This window comes from Molothrus aeneus, chromosome 18 (genome assembly GCF_037042795.1).
Source record: "Molothrus aeneus isolate 106 chromosome 18, BPBGC_Maene_1.0, whole genome shotgun sequence".
Classification (NCBI taxonomy): domain Eukaryota; kingdom Metazoa; phylum Chordata; class Aves; order Passeriformes; family Icteridae; genus Molothrus; species Molothrus aeneus.
Genome location: NC_089663.1, coordinates 11,592,111 through 11,611,057, shown reverse-complemented (window position 1 = coordinate 11,611,057; position 18,947 = coordinate 11,592,111). Strand labels below are relative to the sequence as shown.

Sequence of the window (18,947 nt, the reverse complement as noted above, 5' to 3'; positions counted from 1 at the left end):
ATATATTTATGCACATTTAGCTAATTTACTGCCTGGCTCTTCCCCAGAGCTCAGGCCCAGTTTCCTCCAACCAACCCTGTCACAGCCCTGGCCCTGTCATCAACCCCCTCCCCAACAACAAAGCAACACAAAAGTATTTTAAATATTTCTCCTTTAATAATCTACATCCTGGTAGTTGCTCCAAGGGAGACACAGCTGACAGGATTTTAATCTGCCCCCGCATCTCTCCACATCAGCAATTCCTTATTGCTGCAGACTTCTCTAGTCCCTGGCTCCCACAGGCCACAGTTAGATTTAATTCTGCTAATTATCTTAAATATAAAACATAATGCAACTGATCCCTTGACATTGCTGTAGTAATAAAAAATAGAAAAGGAAAAAAAATAAAAACGTTTGTATCCTTATTGCCAGTGTGTGTCAGTAACTGCTTTTCCCTAACAAAAGCCCTGCTCCATGTGCTCGGGAAGGCAAACGTTTCCCTTCCTGCTGAGGGCTGATCTCACGCCAAAATGAAGTCAAATATTCCTCAGGCTGGAAAAAGGGGAATTTAAAAAAATGGTTTCAAGAAAAGCCCACCAGTTTCCTACTGTAAAACCAGTTCACAGTTCTTGGAAAGGGTCTGAGCAGTACAGTAGAGCTACATTTACTGAAAACTTCTAGTGCTGATAAAGTCCTTAAAAAAAAAAAAATTAACCCAAACAAACCCCAAATTAAATTAAACAGGGAGAGCCGGTTGGCAGGCGAGGAGGAGGAGGAAAAAGAGGAGGAGGAAGAGAAGAAGGAAGAGAAGGAGGAAGAGAAGGAGGAGGAAGAGGAAAAGGAAGGAGGAGGAAGAGGAAAAGGAGAAGAGCACTCAGCGGTGCCGGGGGAGCGCGGGAGCCCCGCCACTCCAGAGTTCAGAAAAAAGGAAAACAAAAAATAAAATCTATTCCTCAGGAAATGATCCAGTGTGGGATTGTTTCCAGGCCGGGCGCCGAGGAAGGCACAGCAGCGCGAAGGCACCGCGGGAGGAGCGTGGGCCCGGGGGCTGCTACGGCTGCAACGAGAAGGGGACAGAGGCCAAGGCAGTGAGAGCCCGTGCCAGGAGCACCCCCTGCGCCCCCGGCCTGCAGCCCCAGCCCGGCCTCACCTCCCCCAGGCCGGGTTTCTGGGCTATGGGGGGTTTCTTCAGGATCCCTCGCCGCGGTGCCGGCGCCGGCCGGGCCTCCCCGTCCTCGGGCGCGTCCTCGCAGCCCCCGGCCAGGCCGTAGTGCTGCTTCCTCAGCTCGCCCAGCCGCACCCGCTCGCCCTCCAGCCGCTTCTCCAGCTCCAGCACCTTCACCTGTGCCCAAAAACCATCCTGGAGCCGTGCTGGGGGCACAGGGACCCCCACAGCGGGGCCGGGCCTGTCCGCAGCCGTGCTGAATCCACCTCAGGGCCGTACCTGCGTTTCCATCTCCTCCTTCTTCAGCTTGATGAGGGACATGCCCGAGAAGTCCATGGTGTCTGTGGGGGACAGCAGGGACCCCACTGAGTGCACCCCTCACATGCCAAAGCAGAGCTGGACGGACACCTCGGGGTGTTCCCCAGGTCAGAAAGGGATTTGGGGTGGGGTTTTCTACCTTTTCCTTGTAAAAAATCCTCACCTTTCTCCTCTATCTGCTCTTGCCCCGACTTGGTGGAAGCCACCACGTTTGCTGCCATCTCGTTGACGTTGCGTGAGCACTCCTGGAGCCTGGCCAGGTTCCTGCTGCTCTTCTCAGCCTTCACCTGCAATGACACAGGAATGGCTGTGGGTGCCCACCACAACCTCACCAAGGAGCTCCAGGGAGCCCCAGGCAGAGGCAAAGAGCTTTTGGGCATGAAAACCTGGGAGTGGAAAGAATGGATGGATGGACAGATGGGAAGGTTTATCCTCAGTGATCCCATCATGGCCAGACAAGGTGATCCTTTGGCTGATGCAAAGCCCTTCAGCCTCAGGGCACCAAACCAGCTCTGCTCCCACCTGAGCCAAGCACTCAGTGAAGACACAGCTCTGGTTTTTTAACCGTGCTCTTAATTTTAAACCCATCTGGTGTAAAAATCCCTATGGATCCCCCTCCCCTCACACCTGCATCACTAAAAACTCCACCCCTCACTTCCACCCACACCAACAGGAAAGATGGCAAGGGCCAAAGTCCACCATCCTCAACTCCAGCTCCTGCAGCTGCTTCTCTGGATTTCTTGTTAGTTATTAACATTTTCTTTAAATAACCAGCCTGACAGGAGGAGGACGGGAGGTTTTACACATCTTCCTTTCTAAGGCAAGCCTCGGGTGTGGGAACATTCACACACAAATCACAGACTGGAAAACAGCAAGAGCTTCCCTTCTCCCTGCTCTGGGAGACTGCAGGATTGGCAGAGAGGAGGGGAACACCGTGGGACAGGAGGAGGAGACACCCAGAGGGTCCTGCTGGGACACCCACCTTGGAGGCAGCCACCAGCTGGGCTGTGCTGGCAGCGATCTCATGGGAGCAGACAATCAGCTCCTCGTACTTCCCTGTGTGCAGGACAACCCTGTCTGCAGACTCCCTGCAGGGGGGCAAAGGGAGATTGGGTCAGAGCAAGTGCAGATTATTCATCTCCTGCTAATACCCTCAGAAATCAGCAGCTGGATTCAGCAGCTTTGTAATTACAGAATCATGGAATTATTACAGTTGAAAAGATCTCTAAGATCTTTGAGTCCAGCTGTTATTCAAGCTCATACACAAAGCAATTATTCAAAGCCATGATCCAGGTGATTTGGACTGAGGAAGGATTTTGTTTTCATAATGGATGAGATTTTTAAAGCTTTGTCCAAGAGACCCCTCCACGTTTCCTGCACTGGCACAGGGGAATTTCCAACCACCCCATCCACAACCAGCTGAGCAGGAACTGGGACAGGGGGGATTTGATTTCACATTTTGCAGACAGGGAGGAGCTGCCATCCCTAGCTGGGTGACCATGTGGTCCAACCCAGGCCACGATGCTCCATGAGGAATTAGCAATGAACCAAACTGAGGGTCCATAAAAACAGAGATCTCCACAAGGAGCCAGCAATGAGGCTCCACAAGGAATCAGCAATTCAGCAGTGGGAATTTTGGAATTTTGGAGGGTGGGGTGAGAGGGAAGCACGAGGCAGCCCTGGGTGCAGCCCCTGGAGCTGTGTCCCAGGGGAAGCTCCCAGCCTGGGGGTACCTACACGAGCTGTGTGGCTCCCCAGCCCACGGCCTTGGAGGCAGAGATCAGCCCTTCGGTCCAGCGCGAGTTCTTGGCATAAAACTCCTGAGTTGTTGCTGCCCCCTGTTGTTATGAGAATATTATGGCCTGGATTAACTTCTGTCTAATATACAGCAACATATAAATCTGTATTAAATACCCATATAAAGTGTAATAATGTGTAAATTCATATATAAAGCCATAAATCAAGGGAGCGACAGCATTGCTGTGCTCTCCATGCTGCTCTTACTGACCTGCTTAAACAATTACCAAGAAAAACTTGGTAATTGTTCCAGAGTCCCAAGCCTACAAATTTGAGCTGGGTTTGGTTTAAAACACACAGATTTGAGCCATGATCTTTAGATGGATAAGGCTTTGCAAGGGTGGCAATGATTTGTGCAAGAGGGCACAGGGCTGAGCAGCCCAGCTCCAGCTACTGGGACTGCCAGAGTGCTGCTAACATGGGAAACCATAAAATCCAGAATGTCTCTGCAATTTGGGGGAAATTCTCCTGTATTTCATCAGCACAAAGAGATGAGTGTAAGGGAGGACTTACCCGGCCACTTTCCACTATTTCCTTCTGTAGGTTTGTAGATGTTGTTACAAGAAGTCTGATAGCCTGGAAGGAAGGAAAACAGGTTTTTGGGGTTTGATGAGGTCTCATAGAGGAGGATTGAGGCTGCTGCTGGTGGGAGGTTACGGTTTTGTGCACCCCAGATGGGTTTCTGCAGCACTGACCTTCATTAGATCCGTGCAGGAGTTCAGAATCCTGAAGGGAAGCAAGGGAAAAGTGTTCAGCATCCAGGGAAGCTTTGGCCTCAGAAAATGGGGCTTTTTTCAAGAGCAGCCAGCCTGTTTTGGAGCAGAGCACACCCCAGCAGGGCACAGGCCTGCCACAAGTCCCTTTTCAAAACTCACCGCTCATTCACTTCCAGCTTAACCCCAGAGCTCTCGTTCCTGGCCTGGCTCATCATCTCCTGTTGGGAAACACAAGAGGAAGGGTTGGATTCCATGCTGGGGTGAGGAAGGTGGAGGAGTGATGGACACTGTGCCCCCCAAGGCCCCAGAATGGCCCATCCTGCAGCTCTGTCTCACCTCTATCCTCCTGACAGCATCCTCAATGGCCTCTGAGGTGGAGGCCATCTCCTTCTCAACCATGTCCCCCAGCTCCTCCTGCTTGATGTCCAGGCTCTTGGGTCTCAGCTCCTGCCAGAGGAGGCAGCAGGAATGAGGAGGTTTTAGGCAGAGAAACAGAAGGGAATATTTGTAAGGAATAACTACAAACCAAGATATCCGATTCCTTCCCAACCCCACCAAATTAAAGCTGCAGGAGCAGCACTCTGCAGCCTGCACAGTGAAGGTACACGTGCCACCAGCTTGCAGCAAACATGGGACATCAGAGGTAAGAAATGCCCCAAATCAAGGTGACAAAACTCCATCATAGGAGCAATTTCTGCTCCAGAGGGCCCTGGAGAGCTGAACAGTGATGTAAAAGACTAATAGGGGCTTCACCAGGAGAAATATCTGAAAGATGGGAAGTTTCCCTCCACAGGGGTTACTGGGCTGAAAGACTTCAGCTGATCTGAGGGTGACCAGCTCTGTGCACCACCAGGAAGGGTCCCAGTGATGGCTCAAGGAAAGCACCAGAACTTGTGGGTATTGGGGACAAACCCTCCCAAAGCGTTCCCTGGGACCCACCCTGCCAGCCCCAAGTGGGAAGGTGGCTGTGCTGGGCTCCAAGTCCTACCTGTGCCAGCTGCAGGACCCCTCGCAGTGCCCCCTGCACGTGCCCCAGCTGGGCACTGCCCAGCCTCTGCCTGTCCTTCAGCTGCTCCAGGTACTCCAGGCTCCTCTGCCCGCACTCCCGGCACGTCTCCGTCAGCCCTGCCGAGAGCACAGCCTGGGCAAGGGCTCCCTTCATCCCAGCCCTGCCCACCCTCACCTTCCTCCTCCCCTCATCCACAGCTGAGCACCAGCAGCATCCCATAAATGTCTTCCAGGAAATTACAAATGAATTTCCAGGCCCAAGGAGGGGCACTGGAGGGCAGGGAATGTTGGGAGGGGGAGCATGGGGAATGTGCTGCGTTTAGGAAAATCTGCCCCTGGCAGAGGGGGCTTTGGCATGGCCTCCCTTAAGAAAAGGCCCATGAGAAATGATCCCCCCAGCAGCCCCTGCATGCCTGCACTCACGGTCAGCGTGGTCTGTGGGGGCCAGGTGTGCCGTGGCGCTGCCGTTGACGATGGTGTCGCCTGCCAGGTGTGCAAAGAGGGCCAGAGCCCCCACCAGCCCCGCAGCATCTGCCACAGACAGCACAGCCTCAGGAGCTGCCCGCCCCTGCCCGCTGCTCCGGGCTGCAGCTCATCCTTGAAGGCACTCAAGGATCAGGGCAAGACTCAGAAATGTTGGGATTGACCCCTCCTGCTTGAAGGAGCACACGGGAACCCCCCAGCCCCGCCCATGTCCCTCGGTCCCCAGGGCATTGCTGCTTGCCCGTGGCCCCAGAGCTGCTGGGTGCATGGGAACACGAGCAAGCTGGGAGCAATGGCCGTCCCCAGCCCCAGGTACCTGCCATGGAGGCCACGTACTGCGCGTGCCCCTTCTCCAGGGCATCCGTGGACTCCAGCGCCGCCTGCGCCCGGCTCAGCAGGTAATCTGCAAGGAATTGCATTCCATGGCCTCAGCACAGCCTGGTGGGTGTCTGCACCAGTGCTGACTCCATGAGGCACCACTGAGTGGAAGAGTTTCCCTGGCTGGGGAACAGCTCTAAAATCTGAGCAAAATAGTGCTGAACATGAGAGCTAAAAATTCATCCTGGGAATTCTGACCCCAACCACCTCAGGCAAGATGGAAAAAAAGCCATGGGAGAGCTGAGATGCAGCATTTTCTGTCCAGGAGGGAGAGGGCAGAGCGTGTTCCAGCCCCCTGCATGAGCAGGACATACCTGGGGAGCTGGTGCAGCGGAGGTGCAGGGGGTCATCCAGCTTGGCCAAGGCATCAGTGAGGATGGCCTGGGCTTCTCTCACTGTCTCCTGCAGGATTCCAAACTGCTCATCCAGCAGCTTCTGCTGCAGGCTCTGCTCCTGGTTGCTCTGTGAAGCAGGAGGAACAGGTGAGTGGCAGAGCACCCCCAGCAGCAGCACATCCCTCTGGAGCCCCTTTCCAGGATCAGACCCAACCATCCCATGACTGCTGGTACAAATGATATCCCACAGGCTGCATCAGCTGGCACCCCCAAACATCTCACCCCAGTGAGTGGAGGGGCAGTGGGCCCTTCACAGAGCTCTGTACCTTCTCCAGGAGCCTGCCCTGGAGCTCTCGGATCTCCCTGGTGGCCTTGTCTGCCTCCTGGCTCAGCTGCAGCTCCTTCTCCTGCACGAGGCCCCGTGTGGACAGCAGCTCACACTCCTTCTCGCTCACCGACCGCCTCAGCACCTCCTTCTCAGCATGCAGAGCATCCAGCTGGGCACTGAGCTCCACACCTGCCTGCCATGGGGGCCAGGACACCCTGTCACTGCCCTGTCACTGCCCTGTCACTGCTGGCAGCCCAACAGAACTGGGGGGAGCTCGGGACAGGCCCAGCAGGTGACACTGATGGGCTGGGCCCACACTCAGCCCCGTGACAGCTCCCTGGGCTGCTGCTGAAGCTCAGGCTCAGCAGTGGTGGCAGGTGCAGCCCCTGTGTCAGGGTTTGATGCTCCCTGGGCCCGTGCTGCCCCCCAGCCCCGTACCTGCTTGGCGTGGCTGAGCGAGCGCTGCGCCTGCTCCAGCTCGTCCCGACGGGCGTCCAGCTCCTGCCTCAGCTGCTCCATCTGCACGCTCTGGTCCTCCAGCTGTGCCCACACACCGTGCCCAGGCTCAGCCCCTGCCCCACTCGGCACCAGCACCAGCCAGGATGCAGGGAATGAACCCAGCCATGCTTTGCAGGGAGGGGTTTTGGGGTCTTGGGCAGGGGGTGTCTCCTGGAAGGGCTCCTTTTCCCATGCCAGAATTGTGGGAGCAGCCCCTATCTTGACCCCCAGAGAAGGAAAGCTCTCAAACCCATCAATTTGCATTGTGGTATTTTCTTAGGGGAAGAAAAGGCAGATTTGGGCAAGAGGGAATGAGTCATAAATTAACACCTTCCTGAGGAGCCAGGGCAACTCTTCCTGGAATCAGGGTCCAACAACAACAACCCCCCCCTTCCCTTGCTCCCAAACTGCATTTCCCAGGCTGGGGAGGGCTCAGTGCTGATCCAGAGCTCACCTTCATCTCAGCCTCTCGCTTGACCTGCTCCACCTGAAATGCCAGCTGCTCCTTGACACGTGCCACCTCCTCCTGGCTCTGCTGTGTCACCGTCAGCTGCTTGGCAGTGTCAGCGTTCTGTGGGGGAAAATGGGACTCGCCCGGTGTTCCAAGGGCGACCCTCACTGTCCCCACACTCATTCCAACCATATTTTAGCTCAGAGAATAAATCCAAGATGCCTTTCTCACAGCATCCAAAATGCCAGTGGACATGGATCCAAGGGGTGCCCCCTGCTTGGTGCTCAGAGGGCGATGGGACCAATACAGGGGGACTGGGCAGGCACAAGTCACAGCAGTGGTGGCAGAGGGACCCAAGGGACGAAAGCAAGACCAAAACATCCAAAGCAAAAAACGAAACAGGTGAGTGGCACAACTGAGACACAGGATCCCCATCACCAGCATATCCCTCGAGAGCCCCTTTCCAAAACTGGAGCCAAGCATGCCACGACTGCTGGTACAACTGATATTCCACCAGCTACACTGAAACCAGCAGAAACAGACCAAACAACAGCAAAACACCCCAAAAAACAACAACAAAAACACCCAAAGGGACCATGATAGAAGAGGGAAAGGGTCTCAGCTCTGCTCTGGATACCCCAACCCCAAAAGGGAGGGATTTAATTTGGGGACACTGCCCTCAGTGTCATCCCTGCCTGCAGGGGCAGCAGCCTTACCTTCCTCAGGAGCTCGGCGTGGGTGTTGATGAGCTCGCTGTGCTTCTCCTTCAGCTTCGTGTAGCGGATCTCGGTGGCGTTGGCTTTCTCTGCAGGGGTCAGAGACCCTCAGCCACCACAGCCAGGGCAGCCCACGGCCCCAGGACACCCCAGGACACCACAGGGCACCCCTGGGCACCCCAGGATACCCCAGGGCACCACAGGACACCACAGGGCACCCCAGGGCACCACAGGACACCCCAGGCACCCCAGGGCACCCCAGGGCACGTACTCTCGGCCTCGGCGCAGAGGCGCTGTGACCTGTCACTGTCCTCCTTGGCCCTCTGCAGCCTCTCCAGCTCGTCCCGCAGCTGCTCGTTGTCCACCAGCGCCTTCTGCTTCTGCTTGCGCTGCTCCTCCACCTCTCCCTCCAGGCTGTTCACCTGGGCCTTCAGCTGGGTGATGTAGCGCTGTGCCTGCAGGGGTCACCGGGCATTGGGGCACGGCCCTGCCCTCCCCGACACCCCCAGCCAGGTGCCCCTCTGGAATTTGGGCAAAGCAGCTGTGGGACGCACAGGAAAGCTCTGCCCTGTACCCCTGCAGCCGCTCTGTCCCTGTTGATAACATCAGGACAGCAAGGGACAGGTCTCACATGCCCCCACCCCATCAGGAATCACATCCTGGCACTGGGAGAGGTCCAAAAACACAACCCTGGATGCCAGGACCCCACTCCTGCTGCATCCCTTCAGGGTTTCCACAGCACGGCACCAAAGCCCACCCCAGCTGCTCCCCAGCCAGGCTTTACCTCCAGTTTAATCTTCTCCATCTCTGCACGGAGCGTTTCCACCTCCTTCTTCAGGCTCTCAATCTGTGCATCCCTGTGGAGAAGGGCAGGTTGGTCCCACGTGGCAGCAGCCCCTCGCCCCTGCTGGCCCCCCCATACCACACCTGTCATCCCAAACGCCGTTGGGCGGCCCGAAGGTTTGCTCAAACAGATCCGAGGTGATCTGGGGAGGACAGAGGCTGCTCAGCTGAGCCAGGACACAGGAGCCTGCCCCCATCCCAGCCCCAGGCCCCCACCTGTGGCTCTGTGGTGGAAGTTGTGCTGATCTCAATGAGGTTCTCTGGCTCCTCATCCTCGGGGGCCTCCTCGGGGATGACGACGACCGGCTTCACGTGCTCGGCCAGCGCGGACGCCCGCAGGAAGTTTGGGGGGCTCTGGAGGGACAAGAAGTTGTTGCAGCCTTGCAGGGAGTTCAGGAACTGCAGCAGGCAGAGTGCCAAGGGAAGGGAGGGAGCCAGCCCTGTGCTGCTGACAGGGCCAGAGGCAGTGTCCCCAGACTCGCACAAACTCTCCAGAGCACCACACCAAATCCTGCCCTACCTCCGGCAGCCGCGGGATCTGGATGAGGCGTTTGAAATAGAGCATGTCAGATGCCTTCTTAAAGAAGTTTTTAAGGCTGGAGAGGAGGGAAAGACAAAGGGAAAATTAGAGAGGGCTTGGAAGGAGGGAGGGGACCCCACTGCCCCACGTGGGCCCCGGTTACCTGCGGAACTGCTCGTGGAAGCGGTCCCGGTGGCCCTGCAGGGTGTCAGCTGGCAGACCTGGGTGAGGAGGGACAGCTGTGACTGATCTGGGGCTGCATGTGTGTTCACATGCACCCAGACCCCTCCTCTGCAAAAGCCAGCAGGGTAAAAGCCAGGAGGGAGTGGGATGTGAGGGGTCAGGATGGGAGCGGGGTGCTGCCATCCCTGGCACAGGGAGATGTGGGTGTGGGAACTCCAAAATACCCACACAAGGCTGCTGGCACTGTGCTGCCCATGCAGGGAGCTGGCAGGCCAGGGGACGTGGGTTTGAGTTAAACAAGAACAAGTCCTTGTAACTCCTTTATCTGGAATGTCTGTGTGGGATGGAGCAGGCCTCTGGAGCCCAGCTGGGATACAGGGACATGGCGATGGATGCCTCAATCCACACCAGCCTCATCCCCAGACTCAGAAGCCCACCCTGGGAAAACACCAGCACTGAGCACATCCCCGGGACTCACAGGAGTGCAGCTTGAACATCAGCTTGACAGAGTAGTGGTAGAGGTGGCTGCAGTCCTGGATGACCTGGATGAGGGGGGCCAGGCGGCACTGCACTGCCGACATCTGCGACACGGCCATGGAGGTGTTGAGCTGCCTGAAAACTGAGGGGAGCCGTGTTTGCAGAGCTGCCCGTGCCCTGCCACGCTGCTTGATCATTAACCACGGCAGATGTGGGGCGGGGGAAACACCAGGGCTGCTCCTGCGCTGAGAACAGCCCTGCTCTGAGCAGCGCAAACACCCAGAGGGACCACGCAGGCACAGGGAAGGGGTGCTCAGCTCTGCCGTGGATACCCCAGCCCCAAAAAGGAGGGATTTAACCCCAGGACGCTGCACTAAAGCTGCTGCTGCACGAGACAGCTGGGGGAAGTGAGAGGTTTGGCTCCATTCTGTTTAATCATGCACGGATCTGGGAGAGGATGCCAGGGCAGGGGACGAGCCCGGCGGCACCGCAGCCTCGCCTGCCCCTGCTCGGAAACAGATCCCTTCCCTTGGCAGGGATCCAGGCAGCACATCCACCCTGCCTTCTTCCCTGCTCAGCTTTAAAGTATTTATGAATATAAATTCTCTGTATAACTGGGTCAGGAGGAGAAGCAGGAGGCTGTTGGGAGCTCGGTCTCTCCCGCTGTGCCGTTTTCCAGGGCAGCTCCGTGTTCCTGACCCCGGCAGAGGAAGAATCTGCCACCTCTCTAAGCCATCTAAAAATTCCTGAGGAGGTGAGAGACATGAGCAGGGGCCTCCAGCCCTCCCCAGAGGCCTTTCAATGAGGGGAAATGAGTCTTTAAAAAGAAGTACAGCCCCGTCCTCTGCTTCAGAGGGACAGAAGGGATTTGTAGAATGGATATGATTAATGTGGTTGTACAAAAAAGAAATAAAAACGTATTTCAGAGCAGCTCTACACTGAAAACAACACTCTGCCTTGCTCAGGTGGGCTCAAAGCAGCCACATGCTCTAAATATTTTCCTACAACTGCCTCTACAAAGCTTCAACGGGAGAATCCAGCTGAGAAACCACCTCAGAAATCCCATGGGAGGAGGAGGAGGAGGAGGAGGAGGAGGAGGAGGAGGAGGAGGAGGAGGAGGAGGAGGAGGAGGAGGAGGAGGAGGAGGAGGAGGAGGAGGAGGAGGAGGAGGAGGAGGAGGAGGAGGAGGAGGAGGAGGAGGAGGAGGAGGAGGAGGAGGAGGAGGAGGAGGAGGAGGAGGAGGAGGAGGAGGAGGAGGAGGAGGGACCTGAGCCTCCAACGCCGGTCTCCCGGAACTCCATTCCCGACCAAAGAGCGAAACTATTGCTCAAGAGCCCCGGGGCAAGGGGAGGGACCTGTGCCTGCCGCCTCCTCACCTGACTCCGACAGCTTCAGCTCACAGTCCAGGTAGTCAAACAGCTCTACCGTCAGCTGGAAGCTGCCAAAACAAACCAAAACTCCATCACTTGACAGCAGAGACATCTTTGCTCCAGCTGCTCATGTTCATTCGGAGTCCCCATGATGGCAAGGGCTCTGACTGACAAGAATTTGGGGCTTTTTCTCCCTGCATTTACACCCCACAGTGCTCTGTGGGTGCAGGAGGGATCAGGCACCACCCAAATTCACAAAATCCTGGTGCCTGCGCCATCCTGGGGTGGGTTTGTCAGCAGGACAGTGCCAGCTGGGGGTCATGGAGCTGGTGACCACACCCTGGGCTCTGGGCCCCACCAAGACACTCACATGTTGTTCACATCTGTCCCTGCAGTCTTTTCCAGCACCTCATCCGACACTTCGAGGCCTGGGGGGAACTCGGGGTGCTTTGTAAAAGGAAGGAAAAAGCCATCAGTTGCTGCTGGCGTGGCACATCCCCTCGTTCCAGTGCTGTGGAGGTGGCAGAGGTCTCACCTTGACGTGGAAGGAGATCTTGGTGAGCAGGAGCCGTGTGTAGATGTTCACCAGCTGCCCGTACCTGTCGTGCAAATGGCCCTGCAGAGACACGAGGGGAGACGGGGGAATCCACAGTGAGGTAACCAGACCCAGCAGATCCACACGAGCCAGTGGCTCCACCACCACCCAAAGAGACAGCAGATGGCTTCAGGCAGTGCTTCACCCTCTCTGTGCCCACCATGCTCCTCATCAGCCATCTCCAAACCCCCTGGGAGGCCCAAAGCTGCACTCTGCCCCACTCACCCACAGGTCCCCCGTCTCTCGGATGTTGCTGCGGTACCTCTGGCAGTCCTGGAGAACCTGGAGACACAAAAATGAAGGATGTGGCACAGTGGGGCTGGCTGTCTGCTCTGATGCTAGGGAAGAGGAAGGATCCAGCCCCTTACACCACTCCAGCTCTGGGAGAAGTTCCAGCCTTCCCTCAGCACCCAAAGGGCGGGGATTTACACTGGGAAGTTTCAAAGATGTGAGACAACAGAATGCCTGGGAAAGGTGGCTGGGGTAGGGGAGGGATCCCACTCCCTGTGCAGAGGGATGCTGGCAAGAGCCAGAAATTCCCCCCTGGGAGAGGAGCAGGAGGGAGGTGGCAGAGGGGACACTCACGTTGGGGTGGCCGTCACGCAGGACCTTGTGCAGGACGTGGCAGAACTTCCAGCTGAGGATGGCACTGCTGGGCAGGGGCAGCCCGATGGCGTAGGACCAGAAGGTGAAGGCTCCCTTCTCGTGGTGGGTCCCCAGGATGATCCCTGCCAGGGCAGTCAAGGCCCACTGGACACACACAGAGCAGGGGACAGGCTGGGCTGGGGCTGTTCCCGTTCAACATTCACTGAAAAGAGGACACTGGGTGCCCCGTGAGCACAGGGACCACCGGCACAATGCTGCACCCCCAAATAAAAACCCCAAATGTCATTTTTGGGCGCACCTCCCCCTGCTGAGGGCACACTGGGGCCCTCTGCATTTTACTGCCAAAGAAATGCAATTTGATTGCACTGCTCATTTGCCTTTTCACTGATGGATGAACCTTTGTGATGCCAGCCCCCAGCTGGGCTCTGCACGGGTCTTTGTCTCCCAAATCTCCTCCAGCATCAGGGGGTGACACCCCCAGAGCCCAAACTGCTCTGTGCTGTCCTGGGAGCCAAGGGAAAGGATACGGCGGGCATGTTTCTCCTTCACTGGTGCTTCCTGTGTGTTTATGGCTTTGCTGATGCTGATGGCCTGCAAGAAGAGGGGACAGAGGCTGTCAGACATGGTGAGACCCCCATGGCTATCCCGACGTCCCAAAGTGCAGTGCTGGTGCTCTTGGGGAATACCCTGAATTTCAGAACACATTTGTCACCTCAAAGTCATTTGTAACACGTCAGAATAGGCCTTTTTATGCACAAACAAAGCATCCATTAGAGCCCCCATCCCCAGCAGGATCTGACCACTGCTGCTGGTGCTCCCGGCTGTCCCTGTCCCAGGAAACCAATTTCTGCATTTTTGCAGCCTGAACTCAGCGCCGTGCCCGGGGAACATTAAAGCACAATAGTGAGATGCCAAATTCCAGGGTTGTTTGTGTAATCAAAAGGAGCCTTTGAACCACGGGGGAGTGGTTTGGGTTCTGCTGAGGATGTTGCTGCGTGCAAACAGCACGTGGGGAAAAGTAGCCCCCAAGCAAGGAGGGAGTGGCAGCCTCAATGCCCATCTTGATGGAGCAAAAATCCAGAGCAATGTGATTATCAGAAGAGGATTATCTATATTTTGATGTGTTTGATCACAGCAGACTTTTAAATTAGGAATTTATTCCAAAAGATGACCCCAGAGTGGGGTCGGTTGCATCCCCCATGTGTTGATGGGCTGCAAATCCAAGTTGCTGTGTTTGATGAGGATCTTCCTCCTCCTCCTCCTCCTCAGACTCATCTGAGCTGCTTCAGCCTCGCAGGAGTGCTTGGGCTGTGCCTGTGTCCATGAGCCCTCTGTCTCCAGCAGAGGAAAAAGGTCCCAGCTGGGAAGGCAGGAAGCCACCCCGCTGCCAGCACTTGTCCCGGAAGAGGAACTCGGTCCCTCCCTGCAGCTCCTCAGCCCTAAAGCCTTATAAAAATCCCATCTACCTGCCCAGGAAAGCACCTGCTTCCACGTGGCTGCTTGTCCAGGGATACCTGTGAAATGAGGCACTTTCCTATAGGAGGAGGAACCTGATCCCGAGTTATCGAGTGCTCCTGACTTATGCAGGAGGAACCTGACACTGAAGGGGCAATGTCAAAGGTGTCCACGCACCAAACCCACCCCAAAAGGTCCAGAACAGCTACCCAGGAACTGACTGTGACAGCAGCAAAACTCTGAATCATCCCAAAGAGCTAACCTGTCCCAAAAGGCTGAGCCCAGCTGCTGGGGAAAGGGGCTGGCTTTGCCTTTCCTGCACAGGAGAGTCCCGGGCTTACCCCGCCATGTGGGGCCGTAAAGCAGCAGTGGAGTTAAGCCGGTGACTTGCTGTAATCCTCTTATCCCCAAAGGTTAACGAGCCTGGAGTGCCCAGGAACAGGCACTTGCAGCACAGCTGCCTCTCCCAAAGTGCCTTCACAGCCACCCAAAAGCCTGGAGCTGGCACAGGCTGTGCCCTCGATGGCAGCTTGGCCAGAGAGATGTGCCACAGGTCCTCAGGGATGTCAGCACCTCCCAGGGGATGCTGACAGAAAGGATGGCTTATCCTGGACCAGGCAAGGAAGGATTTGGAAATCCTTCCTGCATCTTTCCTGAGGTGTTTTGCACAGAGGGAGCAGGGCAGACACGTCTCCCAAACTGGGAGTTTTGCTGCCTGCCCTAAGACAGGCCCAACCCAGCCCATCATGCTCATCCCAACCCATCCATGGAACCTGAGCCCCACAGGAGTCAGAGGAGGCACAGCCAGAAGGGTCAAAGTGTGAGACATGCAGAACCCCAGGACAGGAAGTGTTGTTCCCTATCCCCAGGGAGAGGACCTCAGCTGCTGAGTGATCTGGGACCCTGTTGGACTGTCTCAAAACAGAGCTGTAATTCCCACTGGCAGTGGTGGCTTTATTGCAATTATTGCCCTTAGTCTCACTGATAGCTTGACCAGCCAAAATTCAGCCCAGGAGCTGCTGGAGAGGTTGCTTTTATCCTTGTGGATTCAGTGCAGAGGTTTCACTGAGCCATTTCACGTCCAGCACAAGGGCTGGACCCATGCAGGAGCAGCCCCAGCCTACCCACAGCACCACCACGAGACGCTGGGTCCAGCATGGTCCCAAATAAACCACAGTGGCACCAAACCAATGCCAGGCCCACGTGTGCTTTCAGTGCCTCCAAGCATCAAACTGGCCAGGAGATCCAGGGAAATGGGATGGTGGCAGCAGGGAAGAGCGTGGGGCAATGCTGCAGCCCGGCACACTGTGCTGGCAGGATGCTCCTGCCTGGCTGGCAAAGCCAGGCTGTGGAGGGTGGCTCCAAAATGGGGAGATTCACCCTTGACCCAACCTCTTGGGACACCACTGGCACGTCCGGAGATGGGCAGGTCCTGGCTGCCACTGCAGGTGCACAACCAGCCTGGCCAAAGCTTTGATGCAACCTGTGGGCTGCTCCCCATCACTGGCAGGCACCAGGGTGAGGAGCCAACCCCAAAACCTGCCTGGCCCTGGGCTGTGGGATCCCACAGGGCTGCAGCCCCAGTGCTTTGCTCACAGCCTGCACGTTCCAGGGCGGTGACTAAAGCCGGGATCAAAGCACCCAAATGAAGGAGCACAGTTTAACATCCACCCTTTCATTCCTGGCTGTTTTTAATTAGGGCTGATCCTCCTGGAGCAGGTGGATGCTGGGTCCCAGCACGATGCCACAGCAGGAGAGATTATCTGGCAGCTGGAAACCTCCCCTGGCCAGGCAGCACGAGAGCTGTCAGAACAGCTGAGCTATGAACTCCAGAGTTCCCTTCCTAATGCTGCTCCTTCCCAAATTACACCAGGAAAATACCACTTGGCACTCACACACAATGCAATCCTGCAGATTCCAGAGCTCATTGGATTTTTAACCTTTTTGTTTAAGAAAAGCAAAAACTGGCAGCAGAAAAGGACAAGTTTTTCCTCCTGCCAGGCTGCTGAGCAAGCGCCTGCTGTGGGATGGTGATTTCCTACTTCCCACACACGGCTTCTCCGAGGGAGACATCTACATCACCCTGACACAAGACATGGAAAAGCATTTCCAGGGAAAGCAGGTGACCTTCATGTCACCCACAAGGACCTGGGATCACAGCAGGGTCAGCAGCTCCTGTCTGTAACTACAGACATCACCCGAGCTCTCACAGGGGAAAAGGTGACGGGGCTCAGGGTTCTGGTACAGAAACCTCGGGCAGCAAGAGGGGATGTGCCAGCAGCACCCCTATGACACAGAGATGAGGAGGGGACGTGCCACCAGCACCCCTGTGACACAGAGATGAGGAGGGGACGTGCCATCAGCACCCCCGTGACACAGAGGCGACTGGCAGCCGGCTGGGCAGCTGCTATAATTAGAGGTAAAAGGCAGATCAATACCCATGTTCTGACACTGAACAGTTCTGCTCCCACTGAAGCACCACTACAGGAAACCACACCAGAATAAAGCTCCTTTAGGACAGTTTTTAGCAGTTGCTGGACAAAAGGCCAGCTCTGGGCAGTGAATGTGACCATCAGCCAGCGAGCCAGAGAGCAACCACCTCTCTGCCCTGTCCATGTCTCTGCTCACAGCATCCCTGTGACCGCAGGGATTTCCAGAGCAGAAGTGCCAGTGAAAAGCCTGAGATGCCCCGGGAGGGCAGGGGCAGCCCCCGGGGCACGGGGCAGCGCTGTGGCCGCGATCGTTGATCAGCACTGCCCAACGGGACGAGTGAAGGAGACGCGTCCAGAGGGAACCGGAATTGCCGGTTTTCCCGTGTTGCTCCCCAAACGCAGCAAGCTCCGTTTCCTACCCAGCACCGTGACCCTGCGAGGCCTGAAATTCCCACCTGCCTTCGCCGGCGCTCTCCGGGGCCAAACCAGCCCAGGGGCTGAGGAAGGAACCGCAAAGCAAAGGGGCAAAGGGGAAAACACCTGCGATGAATGCACAGCCTGCAAAAGCAGAGGGGTCAGAGGAGGCATGCGGGAGGGCACTGTTATTTTTGCTGGGGCAGCAGCGAGCCCGTCACTCCGTCCATCCCTGTCCCCATCCCTGCCCACGCTGTCGGAGTACTTCATTTCCCACCAGCCACATGCCAGCCCCACCAGTACCCGAGCACTGCCCACCCCGTGGGGGCCACAGGAGTACGGACACGCCGGCCAAGCCGGACACGATGGGGCACAAACACCTTTGGGCTTTGTTTCCACTCTGCGCCCTCCGTGGGTCCAAACACCCCGATCCCCGCAGGGTGACCCGGAGCCGCGGGGCAGGGGTGAATCCAGCCCCGGTGCGAAACATTTCGCGGTGTCGGTGGGGCCGGGGCTCGGCAGGGATGCGGAGATGCCCATTCCCGGGGTGCGGAGCCCCGAGCTCGGCCACGCTCCCGCCATCACCGTAAAACTTTCCCCGTGTGCTGCCGGCCGTGTTTACCTGCGATAAGGCCCGGGAGGTGCGGGGGGGCGCACGGCCGGCGCGGGGCCCGGCTGCCCGCGGGGGCGGCGGCGCACGGCGGGGCCGCGGCCGCCGGGACGGGCGCGGGGGCGGCGGGACGGGCGGGTGCCCACGCGGGACCGTCCCGCGGCCGCGCCGGGAGGAAGCGGCGGCGCAGGTGGGGGCGGGGGAGCGCGCGGCACCGGGGACGGACGGGCGGACGCGGGGATGGGCAGGGGGACGGCGGCCGCGCTTCCCCACCGGGGCTTCCCCGGAGCCCGGCGGGGACCCGCGCCCCTCATCCCGTCTCATCCATCGCCCGAGAAGCCCCCGCGCCCAGCGCGCCCCGAGACGATGCCCCGCGGAAAGAGCCGGCCCGCCCCGTCCCTGAGCCGGTAGCAGGACCGGGACTGAAACCGGGACCGTCACCGCGGCCGAACCCGCGGCCCCCTCCCGCCGTCCTTGCCTGGCTCTTGTCGAACTGCTCCCGCTCCGCCTCCAGGCTGTGCCCTCCGCGGCGGCTCAGCACCCGCGCCGGCACGCTCTTGATGCTGTTCATGGTGGGCCGCGCTGGGAGCTCCCCGCTCCGGTATCCGCGCTCCGGTATCGGCGCTCGGGGCTCCGCGCTCCGGGGCAGGAGCGACCGGCGCCGCCCCCCCCCCCCCCCCCCCGCCCCTCCCGGCCGCGCACTGCGCCGCGCCCCACCGCGCCCCTGGCGGCCGCACACGGAACTGCAGCGAGAGCCGCTCCCCCCGCGGGCAGGTGGGACCGCACGGCGCCGGGGGGACACCGGGAGGGGACACGGAGACAGAGAGGGGACACGGGGAGGGGACACGGAGACCGAGAGGGGACACGGAAACCGAGAGGGGACACGGAGAGGGGACACGGACACGGAGAGGGGACAGAGGGAGGGGACACGGACACGGAGAGGGGACACGGAGCAGGGACACGGAGCGGGGAGGACACGCTCCTTAGCGACCCCCGCGGGGCACCAGGCACCGAGGCGATTCCCCAGCTCAGGAAACGCCAGGAGCGGCGGTCACCGCCCGCACGCTCGTCCCATCTGAGCGCCCATCTTCACCCCTCTCCCACCGCACTTGGACAAAGCTCGTTCTGAGCCCCGGGGCTCCAACACCAATTCCCGTTACCAAAGTCAATGACCGGAGCTCGCATCCACCCTGCGGAAAGGCCGTGGCTGAACAGAAGCTTTGTTGTCTTTAAATAATAATTCAAATCAAGGATACAATAGCAAAGGGCT

At 57.9% G+C, this 18,947-nt stretch overlaps 1 protein-coding gene across 2 annotated transcripts; it reads right to left on the bottom strand.

Moving 5' to 3' along the window:
• Positions 1 to 134: 134 nt before the first annotated feature.
• Positions 135 to 18,306, bottom strand: HIP1R (huntingtin interacting protein 1 related). 2 transcript variants are annotated; one of them, XM_066562301.1, is made up of 32 exons: positions 18,156 to 18,306; positions 13,294 to 13,357; positions 12,746 to 12,888; positions 12,386 to 12,442; positions 12,101 to 12,181; positions 11,936 to 12,012; positions 11,572 to 11,633; positions 10,197 to 10,337; positions 9,699 to 9,756; positions 9,536 to 9,611; positions 9,232 to 9,369; positions 9,100 to 9,158; positions 8,957 to 9,029; positions 8,444 to 8,627; positions 8,173 to 8,261; positions 7,460 to 7,576; positions 6,946 to 7,047; positions 6,506 to 6,700; positions 6,159 to 6,306; positions 5,783 to 5,869; positions 5,407 to 5,514; positions 4,964 to 5,100; positions 4,312 to 4,422; positions 4,135 to 4,193; positions 3,955 to 3,985; positions 3,773 to 3,835; positions 3,200 to 3,300; positions 2,445 to 2,550; positions 1,626 to 1,749; positions 1,424 to 1,485; positions 1,130 to 1,321; positions 135 to 1,036 (listed from the first exon to the last, which is right to left on the bottom strand). In XM_066562301.1, exons 1-32 carry the CDS (start codon positions 18,246 to 18,248, stop codon positions 1,031 to 1,033), a joined length of 3,144 nt encoding a protein of 1,047 aa, XP_066418398.1. In that variant the 5' UTR covers positions 18,249 to 18,306; the 3' UTR covers positions 135 to 1,030. The 2 variants fall into 2 exon arrangements, with proteins under 2 accessions (XP_066418398.1, XP_066418399.1); XM_066562302.1 differs by lacking the exons at positions 135 to 1,036; positions 1,130 to 1,321; positions 1,424 to 1,485; ... (5 more) ...; positions 4,135 to 4,193; positions 4,312 to 4,422 and having other exon boundaries at positions 4,983 to 5,100; positions 5,803 to 5,869.
• Positions 18,307 to 18,947: the final 641 nt, after the last annotated feature.

Coding starts and splice junctions, on each gene's coding strand:
- HIP1R (XM_066562301.1), bottom strand. CDS start 18,248: ATGAACAGCATCAAGAGCGTGCCGGCGCGGGTGCTGAGCCGCCGCGGA. Junction 8,262..8,443: donor CCTCTGCGCCGAGGCCGAGA/GTACGTGCCCTG, acceptor TGACCCCTGCAG/AGAAAGCCAACGCCACCGAG. Junction 6,307..6,505: donor AGGGCAGGCTCCTGGAGAAG/GTACAGAGCTCT, acceptor CCTGCTTCACAG/AGCAACCAGGAGCAGAGCCT.